General features: G+C 51.6%; 6 protein-coding genes across 6 annotated transcripts; 2 read left to right on the forward strand and 4 right to left on the reverse strand.

Moving 5' to 3' along the window:
• Positions 1-238: 238 nt before the first annotated feature.
• PV08_02123 (Ras-like protein) lies at positions 239-945 on the reverse strand (the record flags this gene model as incomplete). The annotated part of the gene is made up of 2 exons (XM_016376483.1): positions 239-753; positions 804-945. The coding sequence occupies 2 exons, from the start codon at positions 943-945 to the stop codon at positions 239-241; spliced, it is 657 nt and encodes a 218-aa protein (XP_016241759.1).
• A 2,798-nt stretch (positions 946-3,743) lies between these two features.
• PV08_02124 (uncharacterized protein) lies at positions 3,744-4,669 on the reverse strand (the record flags this gene model as incomplete). The annotated part of the gene is made up of 2 exons (XM_016376484.1): positions 3,744-4,383; positions 4,473-4,669. The coding sequence occupies 2 exons, from the start codon at positions 4,667-4,669 to the stop codon at positions 3,744-3,746; spliced, it is 837 nt and encodes a 278-aa protein (XP_016241760.1).
• Positions 4,670-5,711: 1,042 nt separating this feature from the next.
• PV08_02125 (uncharacterized protein) lies at positions 5,712-6,536 on the forward strand (the record flags this gene model as incomplete). The annotated part of the gene is made up of 3 exons (XM_016376485.1): positions 5,712-5,724; positions 5,980-6,110; positions 6,345-6,536. 3 exons carry the CDS (start codon positions 5,712-5,714, stop codon positions 6,534-6,536), a joined length of 336 nt encoding a protein of 111 aa, XP_016241761.1.
• A 594-nt stretch (positions 6,537-7,130) lies between these two features.
• Positions 7,131-9,083, reverse strand: PV08_02126 (uncharacterized protein; the record flags this gene model as incomplete). Its single annotated transcript, XM_016376486.1, has 1 exon — positions 7,131-9,083. The coding sequence occupies one exon, from the start codon at positions 9,081-9,083 to the stop codon at positions 7,131-7,133; it is 1,953 nt and encodes a 650-aa protein (XP_016241762.1).
• Positions 9,084-10,432: 1,349 nt separating this feature from the next.
• Positions 10,433-12,035, forward strand: PV08_02127 (uncharacterized protein; the record flags this gene model as incomplete). Its single annotated transcript, XM_016376487.1, has 2 exons — positions 10,433-10,765; positions 10,818-12,035. The coding sequence occupies 2 exons, from the start codon at positions 10,433-10,435 to the stop codon at positions 12,033-12,035; spliced, it is 1,551 nt and encodes a 516-aa protein (XP_016241763.1).
• Positions 12,036-12,801: 766 nt separating this feature from the next.
• Positions 12,802-18,024, reverse strand: PV08_02128 (uncharacterized protein; the record flags this gene model as incomplete). Its single annotated transcript, XM_016376488.1, has 4 exons — positions 12,802-12,852; positions 12,917-13,389; positions 13,455-17,798; positions 17,850-18,024. 4 exons carry the CDS (start codon positions 18,022-18,024, stop codon positions 12,802-12,804), a joined length of 5,043 nt encoding a protein of 1,680 aa, XP_016241764.1.
• Positions 18,025-18,360: the final 336 nt, after the last annotated feature.

Below are 18,360 nucleotides of genomic sequence, written 5' to 3' on the forward strand. Positions count from 1 at the left end.
AAATCTCTATGACTGCCCATTCCAATAACAAAATGCCAGGTCCATTTTCCTTCGAAGCGCAAGCCTGTTCAATTCTTGATTCGCAAAAGACCTCTTATTTTAGGCGCTCCCCAAAGTGCAAGCCAAACCCAGTCAATCCGTTCAACATGGCGCCGTAGAGTCATGCTCTCAACTCCGAGCTGTGGGAAAAGTCTCAGCAATATTTTCAACTTTTGTTTAATCTGCCTCGCCATGCTCTTTACATCACCACACACCTGCTGCAGCACCCTGCGCCGTCCGACTGGTTATCAACCTCAAACTTTTGGCCAGGACCGTGGCCACCGAGAGGAGGGGCGCCGCCGGAGTACCCTGACATTTCGCGGTTGTATCTTCTGATCTCTCGTACGAGGTCGTAGAATGCATTATCGACGTTTATTCGTGATTTGGCAGATGTCTCGATGAACTTGCACCCGAATTGATTTGCCAACTGTGCGCCTTCCTCTCGGGATACTGCTCTTTCCCCCTCCAAATCACACTTGTTGCCCACAAGGATAATGGGGAAGTAATCTTTATCTTTGACGCGGAGAATTTGTTGTTGAAAGGTCATGATCTCTTCAAACGACTGCCGCGATGTTATGGAGTAGACGAGCAGGAACCCTTCGCCTGTTCTCATGTACTGTTCTCTCATGGCGGAGTATTCTTCTTGGCCGGCCGTGTCCAGGACATCAAGGAGGGCAACTTCGTCATCGATCATGCACTGCTTGCGGTATGAGTCTGCGGTCATGTCAGCGGTGGTCGGGTCTCGGTAAACGGAGCGGACACACCTTCAATCGTTGGATCATATTCATCCACGAAGTGACTTTGTATGAGTTGGATGGTTAAGCACGATTTTCCTACACCTCCGCCTCCTACCACCACCAGTTTGTATTCGCGCAGAAACTGCCAGGAAGAGGTCAGCGCAGCCATGGGATTGGGGAGGAAGGAAGCATAGTCGGGTTCACTTCACCAACCTTTGAAGCCATCGCAGGCAGTGGTCTGACGTCGACAAAGGCGTGTCTCGGTATGAATCACGCCTGAGACAAATAGTCCAAAAGTGTTCGGGTTGGAAGCGAACTTAGCCAAGAACCCAGATCGCAAGGACGAAATTCCGAGCAAAAGGACTTCTGACGAGTACTAAGAACTCTAGGGGTCAAGATAGCCGCAAGCTGGAGATGCGATTGCTAGGATGTTTGTCGACAGACGCAGAGGTCTCAGGTGCAAGGTCGGCGGTTTTGGTGAGTTCGAGAGTGAGGGTGGGAGCGAGGTGAAACCGTGGTTCGGATGAGTTTCGAAGCGCGAAGGGTTGACGGGTGGCTGTTGCGACAGCTCCTGCAAGCACTGACCTTGCCTGACTGACGTATGGAAGGAGCAGAATATGAGATGTAGGTCTGCTGGCGAGGTGTGAATTGACAGCAACAAAGAGCGTCAAGAGACGTCAAGGGGAAGCAGTCGACTTGTCAGTGGCCGAGCCAGTCACGAATAACTGCGGAATGGGCTTCTCCAGGATCTGGCTGCAGCAAGGGCAGGATGATTGGCCAAGATAGACGTTGGAAGTGTCTGCAATACCTGGGTATGACCGTACGAGCCTGCGGCTGGTGAAACGACGAGGAATGGGATCCAATGGAGAGGTCTACCAAAGGTCCAGATTGAGGGTATGGAGTAGAAGTTCAGATATTCTCGAGCGCAGGGAGGAAGCCATCCGGAGCGTACACGACGGAGTAAAAGGGCTCAGGGTCAGTATCCTCTTTCGTGGATTGATACGAGCCCTGTAGCTAACGACCAGCAGAGGCTCGGAAGTGCCAGTCAGTCACGCCAGTAGGTGCTAACCTACTACTAGAGCCTAGAGGTACCACCTCTCCAAGCAAAGGCTGCTAAGGCTGCTAGGGGTGCTAGGGGTGCTAGGCTCACTAGGCCTGCTCCGTGACGCCCTGGGCCACTCCTTAGCACCCCTCACCACTACTGTCCTACCTGGCCTAGTGGCCTGCCCGGCGACCCCTTCGGAGCCTATCGCAAGGCCTGGAGGCTCTAAATGGCTTAGCGAAGCTGCCATCCATCCATCTTCCCGTTCCCCCCATTCTACGGAGAGTTGTTTCGACTCTAGTCAAGGCTTAGGTGTGCCCCTATCCCTCATCCAGACGAATTCCCTGTGGTGGCTTGAACATTTTCTGCCAGGCTTTTTCGCTTTCCACAGAACCACCAAAGGCACTCACTGACTGAGCGCTTCTTTACCTGTACCGAAACGAGTACTAACCCCTCGACAGAGCCACTGAGCCATATCGTTGCACTCCTATGTCGTCGGAAGCGCAGGAGATACACCTGGCCTGATCTGCTCTGGCCCTCATTATCAAACCGTCGTCTCAATTGGGATACTCGCAAGCAAGCCATCCAATCGTCGACGGATCCGAGCGACCACTCGAATCGTCCAGTATGATTACGGAGGCTATCCATGCATACAGGCAGTTATCTCTCCAGTGTGGTTCGCCTGAAGTTGTGACAACTCGACAAGGAGAACTCTTTCCCGCATGCCATCTTCGAGCCATCACGGAAGCCTCCCTTACCCGTGAGGTGAGCAGAACTGTCTGTTAACGCCATGCCAGTGAGAGAAGCCGAGTGCCACCTCTGATTCGACCGTACACGACTTGATCACACGCCGGTTCTCCCTGCGCGAACCTAGTCTGGCGCTTAAAGCTCTAGGCCAGAAGCAAGCTCGGGAAATGGGCTTCCACCTCCCACGCTACCACCGCTCTTCTCCATTCCTCAGGTGCTGTCATGTGCTGGAAACAACAAAAGGAGGCCGAAATACGAAACAGGTGCTTCTCTCTCTACAGACTCCGATAAGCATGTTGACCACACGAATGACACGCGCTCCGACGTCTTCTGCACCCTCTGTTGAAGGAAAGTACGTAGCGTAACCGCTTGGCTTGCAGATTGCGTTGTCCCGAGAAAGAGGCGTCCATCACGTTGAATAGATCTGCAACAAGCAGCGCGTTTCGAGCATGGAGTACGAAATTACGAACCCTCACGCTCTTGACGATGATCGTTGACTTTTCGAGACGCAGCATGAAGATCGCCCACGAAGAGAACAGAAGACATGAACGGCTGCAGAGGCTTCTCCCGAGTCCTCAGTCTACTATTCCTGACATGTGGTTGCGACTTTGTGTTGCTACAGTATCACATCGATGGCTCCATACCATGTACTTACCCTTCCTGGGGAAGAACTCTTCCAAGGTAACACAACGTCGTTCGTCGGCCTTTGCGTTACACGAAATCGCCACAACGTGCTGTGATCTCGAAATGTGAACGATTTGCACCCCGGTCTCGAATTCGACCCCGTTCGACGGCCACTCAATCTTTCACCCATGCAAAGTGGAACAGCGCTATGCCCCTGTGGCCGCAGTGTGCCATTAAAATGGTTCCTCACGGCGAATGCAGGTGCCAGTTCTTTGCATAACCAAACATTCTTAAGAGCAGCCTCTTCTTACCACGGATTATAATCACGTGTATCTTCATAGACGCTGTTACCAGATGAAGGTAAAGGCAAAATATATACGGAGTATCCCTACCAATTTTAGTGACGAACGACATAGTTGACCCTTTTCATAACGAGTTCATCCACTGCATTGGTAGAGGCATGGACCTCCTGGCCAAGCAACGGCGAACACAAAGCATTGAAGGGGGGTCCGTCAGCAACGGGCAAAACGCCTCGTCGACGACTACCATATCTATCACGAATCCTTGTCCTTCTTGACGTCCGTTTCATCATCAGTGTCGTCTTCGCCTTCTACCTGGATCCTTCGACCTTGAACTCCCTCGGCAACCTCGTTCTCTAGAGAGTCCATGTACTCCCGGTCGGTGCCGACCAATGTCACGACATTCTTGCCTTTGCCCCAGCGAGGATAGCTTCCGACCTTAACGCCCTTCGGCTCGACCTTTGCGGCAAGACTCGTGAGGTATTCTGCCACAGCGCTCTCGGCCAAGGGCGTGCTAAAGAGCACGCGATACGTGCCTTTACCCTCTGGGTCCTTCAGCAGAGGCATGATCCTCGGCTTCATACCTTCCAGCAACGCCTCAAACAATCTGGGCACCCCGGGCAAAATGTGAATATTTCCATTGACCACTGAAATTGGCACCCAGAGATCTTCCTTGACAAAGAGCACCTGGTCCTCTTCGGGAAGCTTGGGGTCAAACGGTAAGCGGGCCATTCTTAACTTCGCTGTCAACGCCGGCGACGGCTTATCCCAGTCAAAGTTCGGCTGTGATTTATGCGGCCTGGAAAACTTCTTCATCTTGGCCACGGTCGTTTCGTGTAGTTTTAACTCGAGATTGAACGCCTTCGCTATCGACTGGTACGTTATGTCATCGTGCCTGTAAAGAGCGATGCAGGCTTTAAGTGAGCGAAGCCCCGGCGTGGACGAGGAGTGTGCAGTGTGTCGGGCGACACAGGACAGACATACGTAGGACCGATGCCACCACTTGTAACCACAAAATCATAGTTTTTGGACATGCGCCTCGCGGCTTCTATTATTTCATCTTCGTCGTCCGCAATCACTTCCACTCTCTTCAATTGTATGCCCAGCGAAAAGCAGAACTTTGCAAGGTACGCGCTGTTCGTGTCGACCGTCTGTGTAACCGGCAATGCTGCGTCAGCCATCCAACCAGAAAGCAACAGTCATGGAACGACACGTCGGGCCCATCCCGGGCATCCCTGTACTTGCCTTTCCGCCCAGCACCTCGTCGCCGATGATTATGCAGCCTGCCGTGTGTATCACTCTCTCCGGCTGCACCGATGCGGACGACGGCGATAATGATGTCATTTTCGAGGACAAGGTCGCAGGGATTGCGGCCGCCGAACGATGCGCGTAGTTGGGTAGAGGGCGAGAGAGGTGGCGTGCGAGCTGGGAGAGGCGGGAGAACATGAATGAGAGCGAGTCAATCTAGGTCGGCACCTACGTATACATGGATACTCCGAATATATACAGGATGAATTAGTGATCGGCCGTTTCGCATGAAGATGGAGGTGTAAATCGGAGAAGGCACTGTAAACTAATTGCCTCTAGTTAGACCCAGTCTGGAGTGGTCGTCGCCCATCGGCTCATCATCCTCCATCATTTGGCCGTTGAGTGCCCAGACCAAATCGACACAATCCCGTATCAGTCCATCCATCAAGCTGACAGCTCAACTACTACCTCCTACAACCAACAACACTTCCACTCTTGACATCTCCGGGTGTCCGTCTAGCTCTTAGTTGTCCTCGCACTCGACGATTTGGTTCTTTCACCGCTGACACGGTGCTCTTCAATTCCGACCCTCGCAGTTGAACTTAAGAAGGTACAGACCGGCTGACAAGGCTGAGCTGCTTCAAGACCCTTTCTTACGACTTGTCCAGAACGACCATCACACCGCATACTTGGTTCTTCAAGGGGCCACCGGCTATCTCTAGAACCGATCGCCACCTCGGTGGATAGCATCGTCTTCCTCAGAGCGCGTTTGAGTCGTCTCCAGATCCCAGACTTGACCCAATCCAAGCAAGAATCATGGTAAACCACTCACTGCCCACACTCCGATCTGGTACAGTAAAGGCGCTTTGAGACTGATGGCCCGCACAGTCCGAATCGAGACTCTACACATTCTCTCAGGAGACGAAAGATCAGCTCCGCAAATTCCGCTTGGGCACATCGAGGGCAAAGACACCCATGGCCAGAATATGTAAGTCGATCGCGACCGTGTGTGATCTTACCAGAGTTGCACCTTGATTGCCAGTCAATCTACGGAGTACACCAGTCAGCAGTCAAAAATACCACTATACGGATATTCGACATATATGCTTGTCTTCCCAAATTGCTTGTTTCTCCCTCCATGGGACCTGTTCCTATAATCCAAACCTCTTTCCCCGTCAAGCCATTTGCCATCATCAAGGTCCCTGCATCCTTTACTGACAGCCGCCGGTACCACGCATCACAGATCAAATCGACATCAAAACTCAAGAAATCAAACCCTCCTCGGACGACACATATACCGACATGCTCGAACTAGCAGACGACCTACCCGATTCGTCACCGAGGTACATTCTACTAAGTTATCCCTTGACATTGGTATGCTCTATGATTTTCGTTATAACTATCATTATCATTCCGTTAACTCTTTCATTCTCCCGATCCCCTGTACCCTAACCCATACCCATACCTGTACCTCCCCATCTATCTATTACATTTTTTCGCTCTCAGCCCCTCATTTTGTTCTTGTTGTCGTTGTTTTTTCAAGTTACCTCCCGAATCGCATCACTTTTCATATCGGATTCTCACTGTGCGCCCTGTCGGGATTGATAGCCCTCGGGACGGCTCTCGGTACCGTACGTGCTGATCTACTACCTCCCCGTCAACTGCAATCCGAACATGCGCATGAGCTACGCCGGCGCCGTCGAGCTCATGCGCGGAACCGCCGAAGTGAATCGCGTCATCGAGATTACGGACGCAGAGGATTTACAGGAGATTGAGGAGAAATTGAAAGGTGAAGACTGAGAAAACCGTTCGACACAGAGGCGAGACGCGACGGAGGAAGGGGAATGGCTAGGAAGGATAGGAAGGATAGGAAGGGCACTGCTTACGTTTTACCAAAGAAAAGAGTTGAGTTGATTGGGTTGGGTCGGGTTGGGTGGTGGAAATGGAACGCCAACTAGTTAGTTGCTTGAGCCTCGATTTCGGTGGGTGGATGAATCACGGTCACATCGAAAAGTGGCCTGTACAGAGTACCTTCCCATCCACCCTACAGGGTACCATGCAGGGTACAGAACTTCTCGCATACATTCATCTACAAGGGCTCACGGGGGCTTACCACCTCCGCGGGTATAGGTACCTAGTACCCATAAACGAGTTCTTGACTTTCACGCGTATATCGAGGTTTTCCTTTCTTCTTTGCAAGTTTGAAACATGTAAAATTGTCAAGAATCAATGTGATACTATATGCAGTGGCTAAAAGATAATACAGCATTCCCTCCCAAAATACCTCACACAATAATGGTCGACTGCCTGGGTCCCTATCGACTTAGGAGGACTGAACAGCATTATATCCGCTGAAAAGTACTTAACATGGGTAAAAGATGTCAGGTTTCATCGTCAAAGCTGTGCTCTCACGTGCTCAGAACCTCCACCTAGCCCTGTTCTGCTACGACTCCTCCCATCTTTATCGTACGTTCCGTTCAAGAAGCCGGCAAAGTACCCTTCCAGTGCTTCCACTGTGCCTTGGCCCTCGACTAACCGCACCGAAACGCCGACATGCCCATCTGGGCGGACGACGACGACGGCGCCCTCAGATCCAGTCAAGCCAACTTTGGCGTGCGCAGAGGCCTTTGCGTCCAGTACGCGTATATCCTTGCGATCATCCGCGTAGATCCTGCCGCTGTAGTCCTGGAACACAGCTGGGAGGTCGGAAATCTCGATCTCGGAGCGCTTCGCCACGAGCGTCAATGCGATAGAGAAAAACCGACTGTGCGGGTTGTCGCTGTCGTGGTGGTTATCTCTTTGCCGCTCCTTGGACTCGTACCGTGTATAGAAGCTGCCGGGGCTGGTGAGACCACTGGCAAGGTCTGAGAGTGCCTTGTGTTGTCCTCGCTTTGGTGATTGGGAGGCTCCGCCATACACGAACAGTCTGAACGCACCGTTGAATGGAATTTCGTTTTCGAGATGTACAACGTTCGCATCAACAACCCGTGTAACGTTGGATGGGGGCATGATTCGGCCGGGCCGTAGTTTGGGAGAGTCCTTGATGATCAGCGGGTGTTGAAAAGAGTGTTCCGAGGAGTGGTTAAAGATGTTGGGATTGTAAGCGACACCGAAACCCGATGTGAATTCGCAGTTGGCCTTGAACATTTCAACAAATTCGTTCTTGGTGTCATGACCGCCATGACTGTTGTGCGCGCTGTCGACTTCATTGGCTGTTGGTTGCCGTTGCGAGAAGAGCGCGGCGTATTTGTTGTCAAAGTTGAGCAGTGTCTCGGCGATAAACTTCCGTTCGACTTCGTATGTGGTTAAGATGTCCCGCTTTGCAAAGCCAGCCTCGACCAGGTGCATTTTCCATGCAAAGTTGATGGCGTCGTGGAAGGCTGTGTTCATACCTTGGCCGGCCTTGGGAGAGTGGGTGTGGCATACGTCACCGCCCATGAAGACTCGGTGGTCCAAGGTATACTTGTCCGCAATGCCCTGGCCGATAGGGTATACAGAGTACCACTCTACACGGTCCCAGGTGCAGTAGTATGGCTGGAAAATGCGTTTGGCAGCTGCTTGGACTTCTTCGACTGTGGCAGTCTTGCGCGGCGAAAAGTCTGGATCTGTACTGCTGGCGATTTGAATGTAAAGACGTACCATGTTGTTCTCACGCGGGATGACCATGATGCTACCATGGTCGGAGTGGATGGTACACTTCATCTTGATGTCCGGGAAGTTTGTGCGCACCACTCCGTCCATGACTCCCCACACATGCGAGATGGGATCTTTATGTCGGATTTGCACACCCAATGTGTCCCGAACAAAACTGCGGGCACCCTCGCCACTGAATAAGTATTTTGCGCGGACTGTTTCAGTCACATTGCTGTCTAGGTTCTTCAGGTCGACCTCAACAGGATATTCGGGGTTGACATTGTTGGTTTCGAAGCGGGTAATTGTCCATGGTCGTTGAACGTGGGTACCATTCTTCTCAATGTCTTCGATCAAAACTCTCTCGATCAGTCCCTGGTGCAGGAGTGCTGTGAAAGGATACCTGGCATCGAGAAAATCAGGGCAACTTGCCCATGTACCTGTTCGGACAATTTTGCCGCCAGCTGCCGGGTCCCAGAAAGCGACTTCGAACACTCTAGCAGGGTTGTGGGCCATGATTTTGCGTTTCAGGCCCATGTTCTTCAAAATCTCTATTGAACGCGGCTGGATACCATCTGCTCGTCCGGTGGCAGTAGGCACTGGTCGGTTGTCGATATGTCTGACCTTGTAGCCCCATCGGGACAAAGCAACTGAGAGCAGAAGACCAACAGGCCCTGCGCCTATTATGACGACATCGTACAAAGGTACTTCTGGCATCTTGATGAGCTTGATGTACGTGAGAAAAGAGATGAGATGAGAAAGAGAAGTGCCTATGGATGATTACCAGCGGGAGGCACGCGGAATGAAAGTGGGTGAGGAGGAGATTTGGATTGAAGGGCGAGGAAAGTCAACAGAGGCAGGCGGAAGTAAAAAGCGATTATATATGGAGGGCCAAACGTGGATATGAAGCATTCGGATCTTGACCATGGCAGATCGCACAGGCCCCGGCGGCGAGGGTTCGAGGGTCCGCATCACTGCACCAGAGGTATGATGAGAAACCGAGATGCTCTGCCGCGCCAGAGGCAGCTGGGGGTAGCCTGGGAGAAATTCCGGCAAATACGGACGAGCGATACTCCACCGGGGGCTGGAGAGAGCAAAGGAGATTCTCATGGCGTCCAGTAGCGCACCGAGAGTCAATCGAGTTTGACTCGCGCGTTCCGGGGAATATGGAGGAAGATGGTGATGTTGTTCGGTAGACGCCCCGCAAGTCGGTACTCGAGGACGGCAGTCGAGATGATCACGTGAGTCCGGAGCTGCTCGGTGTTAAGCTGCTTTCCCAAAACAGACTAGCTCCCCGGGGAGCTTCTTGTCTTTCTCAACTTCTGGCCAACGGACCAACTGTTCGATATCCAGGGCTGACCTCTGTCAAGTGCACGCTCTGCTTGACTGGGATAAAGCACAGCATTGCGGGTGGACTGGGTATCATGAAGTGTGAGTAGCGCTATCACTGTTATGTCATCCGTGCAGGGGAGAGATTGCTGGGGACAGAACGCAATGGAAAGATGAGCCGTCAGGAGGCCTCCCCTTCCTCCATGGTAGGTGTATCCTTCAGATTTTCAGGAACATTGCAATCTGGAGTGTTTGTGATCTGGAGATAAACATGTTTGCGCTTTTCTGGCCCTCAGAAAGTGCCATGTCGGACACAAACAAGCTGTTTTGTCGTTGCCCTCATAAGAAGAGAATGCCCAACCACCGTCACTGTGTTCTTACCTGCATTGCTGCTGAGCACCTTCACTTCCTCACCAGCACCTTCGGAAATCGGATAAATATATCAGCCGTTACCGCTTGGCGAAAGTGAAGTTCAGCACAAGGTGCAGCACATTGTCATGGAGTATCCTCACATTCGACTTGTCTGTTGGCTGAAAACAACATCTTTTGCCGTCCTGGAATGGTGTTAGAAGTGCTTCATTGCTTGCTTTGTTGTCCTGTCTCTCGTGCTGGTGTGCTGTCAGAATCCTTCAAGACCTCTTTTTGTTCGCTCCAGGTTCTGGTGGTGATCGCGTTCCCTGAGCCTTTCCCCGAGCCATTCCGTTCGCATCGCCCATCGATCTGGGTTTGTCCTCAGTATGTCAGAAATCCGCCGTCACCGTGGCTCGTCGGCTTCCATGTCACTCTCGGACGCCCATTATCGAAACCAGATCCATGAGTTTGGTGCCTTCAACGAGGAATCATGCCGTTGGCACATACGAGAAGCGGGCATGAGAGTTGTCCCTCGCTACCCTTTCAGTTGCGGCATAGAGGAGATATACTGCCTCATGCTTGAGCAATGTGGATTTCCTGGATTACCAGATGCCTTGAGTGTAATTGAGGACATGCTGGAACAAGACGGAGTTGCCGATAGCATGGGCGATGACGGCGATATCTTTCGTTCCTGGCGCCACAACTGGAGACATCGCAATGTGAGTCCACACATACCATGACAAAGCTGATCCGTACTGACCTGGTTGTAAGGCCGATTCGAAGGACCCATTCATTCCCAGAATCGGCTCCTTCGTCCTTCCTACTCCCACCCCACGACACATTCGCCGATTGAGGGCACAGAATTTTATCCGTCTCTTGGAAAACCCCAGCCTCATGCAAGGAATCAGACCACCCCTGGCGCCGACATCGGGCAACCGAGGCATCGTCACACAGTCCGTGAGAAGCAGCTTCAACATCACAGACATTTTGGATGATGATGACCAGATCCTCCCTCGAGCAACCTTCGCACATCAGAGATACAGAGTTCTCTTCTCTTCTATGGGCACCGCAGCTGCAGCTGGAATAATCGGCAGAAGTCAGCTCAGCTTTGCAGGAACATCTGACAGCACCACTGGCTATCCATGGCCAAGATCTACTGATCTTTCTGACTCGCAAGTGATGTCTGAGGCTCACACCTTGCTCTTTCATCCGTTCAATGGTTTCGATGATGGCGTATCGTTGACAAGTCCAGAGAGTACTGCTCTCAGAAACGAAACAAGTGTCGGGTGTGAGGAGAACGATTTGGATTCTGGCGCAGCCTTTGTCGATGAAAACCAGCAAGATATCCCGGGTGTTGCTAATGATGAATCAAAAGCTCTGGAGATTTTGCCCGCCACAACGTATGAGGGAGACTCCGTTTGGAGGGAGAAACGAAAGACGAAGGTTCCAGAGCCCCTTGTTCTGGAGACTTTCGACAGGTCAGAGTCAGCAGGAGCACCGTCCCAAGGAAATCAAGGCAGACCTCATGCACGTTTGAGATTGAGACGAGAGAGCCAGGAACCGACCAAGCTGCAGCGTGCAAAGAACCGTGAAGCGAGACTGATTGACGGAAACATCATTCTCCCAGGTCTTTGCGATAATGTCTCACAGCAGCCCCTGTCACCAAATGAGATCAGAGTCAGAGTCGACATTGCCGTCGAAGAAGAAGGGCCGCGGATGTCCAGCCCAGGCTGGTCGCCGTCTCTGCAAGATCAAGCGTCGCCGCGCTACAGCTGGCTTGACTCTGTCCGCACCACTTTGCGTCCTGGCAGCCAAGGAAAGAGCGCCAAGTCATCCGCCGACGCCGACGAGACCAGTCCTCACCAGTCCAGCAAAGGGACTTCAAAGTCCTTCATCTGGTCCGACAATGGCGAAAGCCGTCCATCTCTCTCGAACGGCATGCCGTCTCCTCTTCCTGCCTCGCTCAAGAGGCTTTCATTCAACCATTGACGCGAATAGAGCGTCCAAAAAAAAAATTGTACAACATTAGACGGGGGAGTTGGGGGAGTTGTGTCGGGGGTCTGTTTGTGTGTACATCAATAGACTATCATTTTAGACAAAAGTTCACTTTTCACATGATTGAGCCTCTTTCGCTTTTCCTGTTTGTGCGCAGGGGAACCACCATACCAAAGGGGAGAGACGGCATCAGCTACCTATGTTGGATGGCTGTTGTCCACCTCGTCTACGTAGCATGATGCCTGGCCATTATGATTGACACGACCTTTTCATACAGCGGCGCCTTTTGTCCCTTCTATGCCAAAGGTGTACAATAGAGTCACACGACCATCTGCGTTATCTGAGCATGTGGAATGGTAACAATGTCTCCCCCCCTATTCTCAGGCCGGGCATATACAACGTGGACCTGCGATCCATTCCATGCTGGAGTATCACAAAACACGACGTCGACCTGGAAGACAAAACGAATAGCGAAACATAACCCGCCTAATAGTTTCTGGAAGGCAGCAAGGTCATACATACATGCACGGCATGAACGTAGAAACGGCACTAGAGACACCAAGGGGAGACAATGAATTCAACATTTGATTGACATTTGGACCATTCTTTTGACTTTCACAGGCTGGATTCTCAAAGTACCTGCCCTACTTGAGCATAGGGCTTCATCCTCCAATCCTATCCTGGGTATGTAAATTTCCCCCCCATGAAGGCTTCCTCAGTCGCTATGCATATTCAATCAACGTCAACCGACGTTCCTCGCTCATGAAAACCTGCCGTACTGTGCACCGTCTAAACCAGAGTCATCTTCGAACTAGGATACAAAGTCAGCGAGGAACGCAGGCCAAGAGAAAGCAAGATAGAGATTAGCCACTTACATCTACAAAGTCACACAGCGTGACTAGCCCAGTGTAGCATTGTACAGACTCTGCCACGAGGGGACGAATCGTTGCGTCAACCTTGCCATTTACGCCGGCATACTTCTTGAATACACCGACCATGTTGGGCCGATGGTCTGTCAGGAAGGTTCGAGCGGCGTATTGGATCTGCTCGTTCTGAGGGCCGCGAGATAGGAATGTCGAAAGGAGAACTCGAAGAGTCGACGACAGGAGCACGTAATACGTCCGAAGAGCTGAGGTGGCTGGGTCAACAGCCGTGTATGTGGTGGAGTCCTCTTCGCTGGGGGTGGGAATCGTGATACCCAGGTCCGGATCGGCACGGAACAGCAGCGAGTCGCGTACAGCAGACATAAGGCCGGCATCCAGGAGTGCACCGGCGCCTTCGCGAGTACGAGAGACTTGCAGGAGAAGCAACATGCGCGCCTCAAATACTGAGAGAATATATGGACGATCTGGCAGAGAAGAGACGATCAGTAAGACACAAATGACATAGGTGGAGGATGGAAGAGCAACTTACGAGCTGGTTCTGTGGTCTCAAATTCTGTCGAAACATGTTTCAACGATTCAAATAGGATCTCGAGCACATTGGCCTTGACAAAAGCGTTGGTAATGAGGTTTGACCTTTCTGTTCGTGCAAGCGAGGCAAGCAACGCCAAAAGATTTAAAGCATTCAGTCGGCAAGCATCAACACCGTCCTCTGCATCATCACAGATGATCGGAATGAGCCGCTGACTCGCTGAGCGTATGCAGTCCATCACGTTTTTACGAGCCTTTGAATTTATGTCGGAATCGCTCTTGTCTGACGTGGCAATCCTTGCCAAGTATTGGGAGCAGATGCTGTAGAATATCGTCCTCAGGCCGAAGCTTGAGTTGGTTACGGGTATGCCTTCGATGGAGGCTCTGAAGAGTTGGAACAGTTTCTCCGTGATGATGTTGTCCAACTGAGAATTCGCCGGTGCGGTTTCAGAGAGTGCAAACAACAACGCATCAGCTGCTCTTGCTATCTCCATGACATCATCAGACTCGTCCGAGATGAGGACATCTAGCTTGGGAAGCATGATTTGAAGTATGTGCAGCATGAATTGTAGTTTCGAGGTAGAATCCATGGGACAGGTCTCAATGGTAGCAATGATCATCTCGACATATTCGTGTAGAGCATCACTCCTGGCTTTGTGTGCAACAATAGATCTATTCCGAGCCTCCATAGTGGCAATCACGTAGTCGGCTTCGGCGATGAGATCTTGCTCGTCAAGCTTGTTAGAACCAGGTGTCTCTGACTGCTTTTGCAGGAGCATTTGGCGGTACGCCGACAGATATTCCCGGATCAGTTTGACATCGTACAAGCCGGGTGTATGCTCGGTGACTTCCGTCAGGTACAGATCAAAGTCGATTCCCGCATAATTGTGAAGATCTAGCTCGAAAGATGAGGACAAATCTAATTCAAGAAAGTCGAAAAGGGCAAAGACATCGGGATTGGAAGATATAGTGCCCTCAACGTCGCTTGATCTGCCCTGGAGAGTGGAAAGAGCATGGTGGAGCGTGGTGGTCAGGCCACCTTTCGCAGCAGCTCTCAGTTCTGTAGCAGTATAGTTGAACAAGGAAGCTCGAAATGCCAGAAACTCCGCAAGAGCTTCCGAGGAGGTGGTATACCAGAAAGACTCGTGGAAAATAGGGTTGCCATCCCATAGTGTCTGCTGATGAACAAGTGGTACGCGTGAATACTGCGTAGGCAGAAACTGAAGTCGACGGAGTTGACCGATTACAATGTTTTGAGAAATTCCTGAAGACCACAGATGTCTCAGCACCTTCATTGCTGCTGCCTTGATGTGTATTAGCCAGGAGACCATAACTCCATTTTCGTCGTCGGGATAATTCTCAACCAAGTCAATAACGGTGTTGAAGACAGATGTGCCTTCATCAATGGCTGCAGAGATTGTCAACCGCTCCTTGAGCCTGTCGAAGCCAAGGAGAAGATGAGCAAGGTTCGGCAGGTCAGGCTGTGTCTCGAGACAGGCGTTGAAAAAAGCCAGCACCCCGTCTTTGGTCAGGTAATTGACAGATTCAAAGCCCTCTTCAAGCTCTCTAATGTCGAAGAGCAACCTGGAAGTTAAACCTTTGGTAACAGGTTCTAATTCGAAGCTGGCGTTTGGGCCGAGCATGTCGATAATCCGCCTTGTGCGTCCGCGGACAGAATCCGTCGTCAGAAAGTGATTGTTGAGTTTGGGCGAACTGGAAAGCTTTTGCAGGAGTGCAAGAGCACGTAGAGCAAGTTCGGCTTGGTCTGTCGCCGCGAATTGACAAAGGTTGAGGACGACTTCTGGATGAGAAGCGAGGCTGTCTTCAATCGTGCCGACACTTAATCGTGCAAGCAGTCCGTCCTGACCAAGTCGGGATTGAACTATGGGTCGGATAATATCGAAATAAGTTGGCTGAAGGTCCAACACACGGTTGAGAATATCAATCAAGCGCTGTAAGCTCAAGAGAAGAGGCGAGTCCGGGAGAGCAGCCTCAACTGCGTCCACAGGCACTCGTAATGACTCCATCAATACTTTGTTCATATCTGCACTCAAGATCCATTGCATTAATCTTGCAAAGGGGCTGCGTTGCGCATAGACTGCTGCCACTGGGGTATCCTGGAAAGCATCGTGTTGTGGATCTGCCCGGTCCATCATGACAACGAAGTCCTCGTTGAAACCCTCGAGACCTGCCGCCACAAATTCCAGGCAATGAAACGAAGCTATGGAGCGCTGCACATCGTCGGTGATTTCTGGAAGCCTCCTAGCGAACAGTTGACCGCAGATGAGATCGATATATGGATCTATTCCAGGAGCCCTGTAGGAAGCTCCCAGATCTGCAGGAAAAGGTAGCATATCCGGACCCATACTTGTCGAAGGGAGAGTGACGACTAGATCGCGTAACAATACCACGAAAGAGTCGTACTGGTCAAATGAAACAGCGATAGCACTCAAATTGGCTTGCAAGTCGGCAGATGTCGGTTTGGATGGTTGACTTGTCTTGTTCGTCGCCAAACGAACCAGCTCTTGGCCATTGGAGGCCCAATTATCCAGTATCTGCCACATGGCCATTGCCGTCTGGGCAGTCTTATCCGTGAGCAACGAGTCCAGTGCAGCGAAGATGCTAGCCCGAAGGTAGGTGGGCACTGGTCCAGAGCTCAGCAGCAACAGTGCCTGTGGAAAAGATGGAAAGGCAGTTTCCAAAATGTAATGCCGAGTGCCACTGGGCTGGCGACTGAGATGAGCCAACAATCGGAGATAACAGGAGAGCATGACCGGGCTTTCAAGTTCATTCAAGTCTGTGGGCAACACCTTGCGCATATTAGGCAGCTGGGATGTCGTAGTACGTTCATGAACTTTATGTGCGTACAGCTCTAGCTCTGCAAAAATCTGTTGGTAATTCATTGATGGGTTACGCCGGCCTCTAGTTGTGGTAGGGAGAGACTCGTCCAACAAGAACTTGTGAGCTGCTTCAGCACACTCCTGATCCTCCGATATGGAGCACAGGAGCTCGCAAAATGCACTGACTCGGGGGACAGTCTGCCGCCGAGATGCCCACTGGAGGAAGCCGTACAGGTTACTGTCGGGATCCTCCCACCACTGTTCAGCAGCCTCCGGTCTGCCTTCGAACGCGAACGAAATCAGGACCAAGAAACATTCCAGGTGTAGCCTGCTAGGAGACCCTCCTCGATGGTCGGGTGGCAGTCCCTCTTGCATTGCAATTAGATGGTTCATACGTTGATCATCTTCCTCGGTCCTTAGCCTCCTGATAGAGTCGGGCATATTGGAGATGAATGACTCGACAAAACTTTCCAACGATTCCATGTACTGGAGCCGGAAGTAAGAAGACGTCTGATCACCATTCTCAAGAATGACGCTTGACCCTTCGCTAAGAAGTAAAGCCACCAGCTCCTGTCGTGCGGGATGCCGCCAGACATCTGAATTGGCGGCAGTGCAGATCGAGAGCATTAATTCAAGCGCGTCTTCGTTTAAAGCGGCGGCGACCGATGAAGCTCGCTTTTCGCTTCCAGCATCTGAATCTGTGAGGTCGCGAAATTGCCCACTGTATTCAACTGTCCACCACAAGCTGAGAATAGCTTGGAAGGGTCTCAGCGATACTGAGGCCGCATCGCTAGGTAAGGGGCCGAATACAGCATCAAGAGAATTGGTGCTTTCCTGAGAGAGGTGGCTGCCCGGTGATGCGCACTGCCGGAAAGCGGCAGAGAAGGCCGGTAGATAGTGAATCAGATTAAAGTCAATGCGACTCCAGCGCTTCACAGCAGCATGCAGCTTCCGTAGATCTTCCTGGTTTGTGTAATCTCCTTGGAATAAATAGGCTAGAATACAAGCCAAAGCTTCATGCTGTTTGAAAAGGCTGTCCTTCTGAAATTCCAAGGTCGCATAGAATTCTGGACCGCGAGGTCCACCGAGCACAGCTTTACTCTGGAGCGCGTCTGCGACTTTGGCTTGGAACTTTTCGAGGTCCTCAAGTGTGTTCAGGCACTTTCTCGCAAAGAGCGACCCGTTGTTGGCGACGCCCGTGTCGATGTCCAGCACTCTTGCAACAACAGACTCAAAGATTTGTCTGGTAGAAGCCTCGGATTCCAACTCCAGAGACAGTTGAAGTGTGATTCGCAAACATTGAAGGAGTAGATCGCGACGGTTGTGGTAGCAGCTGACAACATCTGTCACGAGAGATTCGTCCCCGGACGCAGGATCTGCTCGTACTTCTATCAATAGGCGGCCGGCTTCGATTTCATCAAGGTCAAGGCTGGTTGCTATGGCTCGGCTGATGTGCTTGAACTCGTCGTTCACGCTGTATTCTTGCTCGCCGACCTTGAGCTTGCCTGTCATGCAAGGTTAGTATGCTGCGGCACCACGAAACACGTTGCTCATACCGCCATTGTAGGCTTCTCTATCGCTTGCTGAAGGCACTGTCTTGTCAAGAAGGCTCTTGAAGTCCTGGATGCTGTCTTCCAATTCCTGCCACAAGCGATCAATATTGGCCAGGCGCGTCTCTGCAAAGGCCACCAGATCGGCATGCAGGCCTTGTAGGCGCAAGAGACTCTCCATTGCTACTAGCCCAGGATGAAGGCCTCAAAGAAAGTGACAACGCGTAGAAGCCGGCAGTGTCGCGTCTCCAGGCATCGCCATGGACTTTTGTCTCCAAAATTGAGGCCGCAGTCAAGTGAATTTCCTGAAATGGTTTAGCGTTGTTTGGCGTGCCAAGGTGTAGTTTAACTTGGTCTCGCGCCTCTTCATGGTAGAAACAAGCAATGTGGGCAGTTTCAAAGGTCGATAAACCACAAGCCTTGACGGCGATGCTATCCGGCGTGTCGCCCTCGTCTCGGACAACCTGAGCCACGTAATGCAAGCAATGCTCTAGGATAGTTGCGAACCGTTTGCCAT

The sequence above is a fragment of the Exophiala spinifera genome, assembly GCF_000836115.1.
Source record: "Exophiala spinifera strain CBS 89968 unplaced genomic scaffold supercont1.1, whole genome shotgun sequence".
NCBI classification, from domain to species: domain Eukaryota; kingdom Fungi; phylum Ascomycota; class Eurotiomycetes; order Chaetothyriales; family Herpotrichiellaceae; genus Exophiala; species Exophiala spinifera.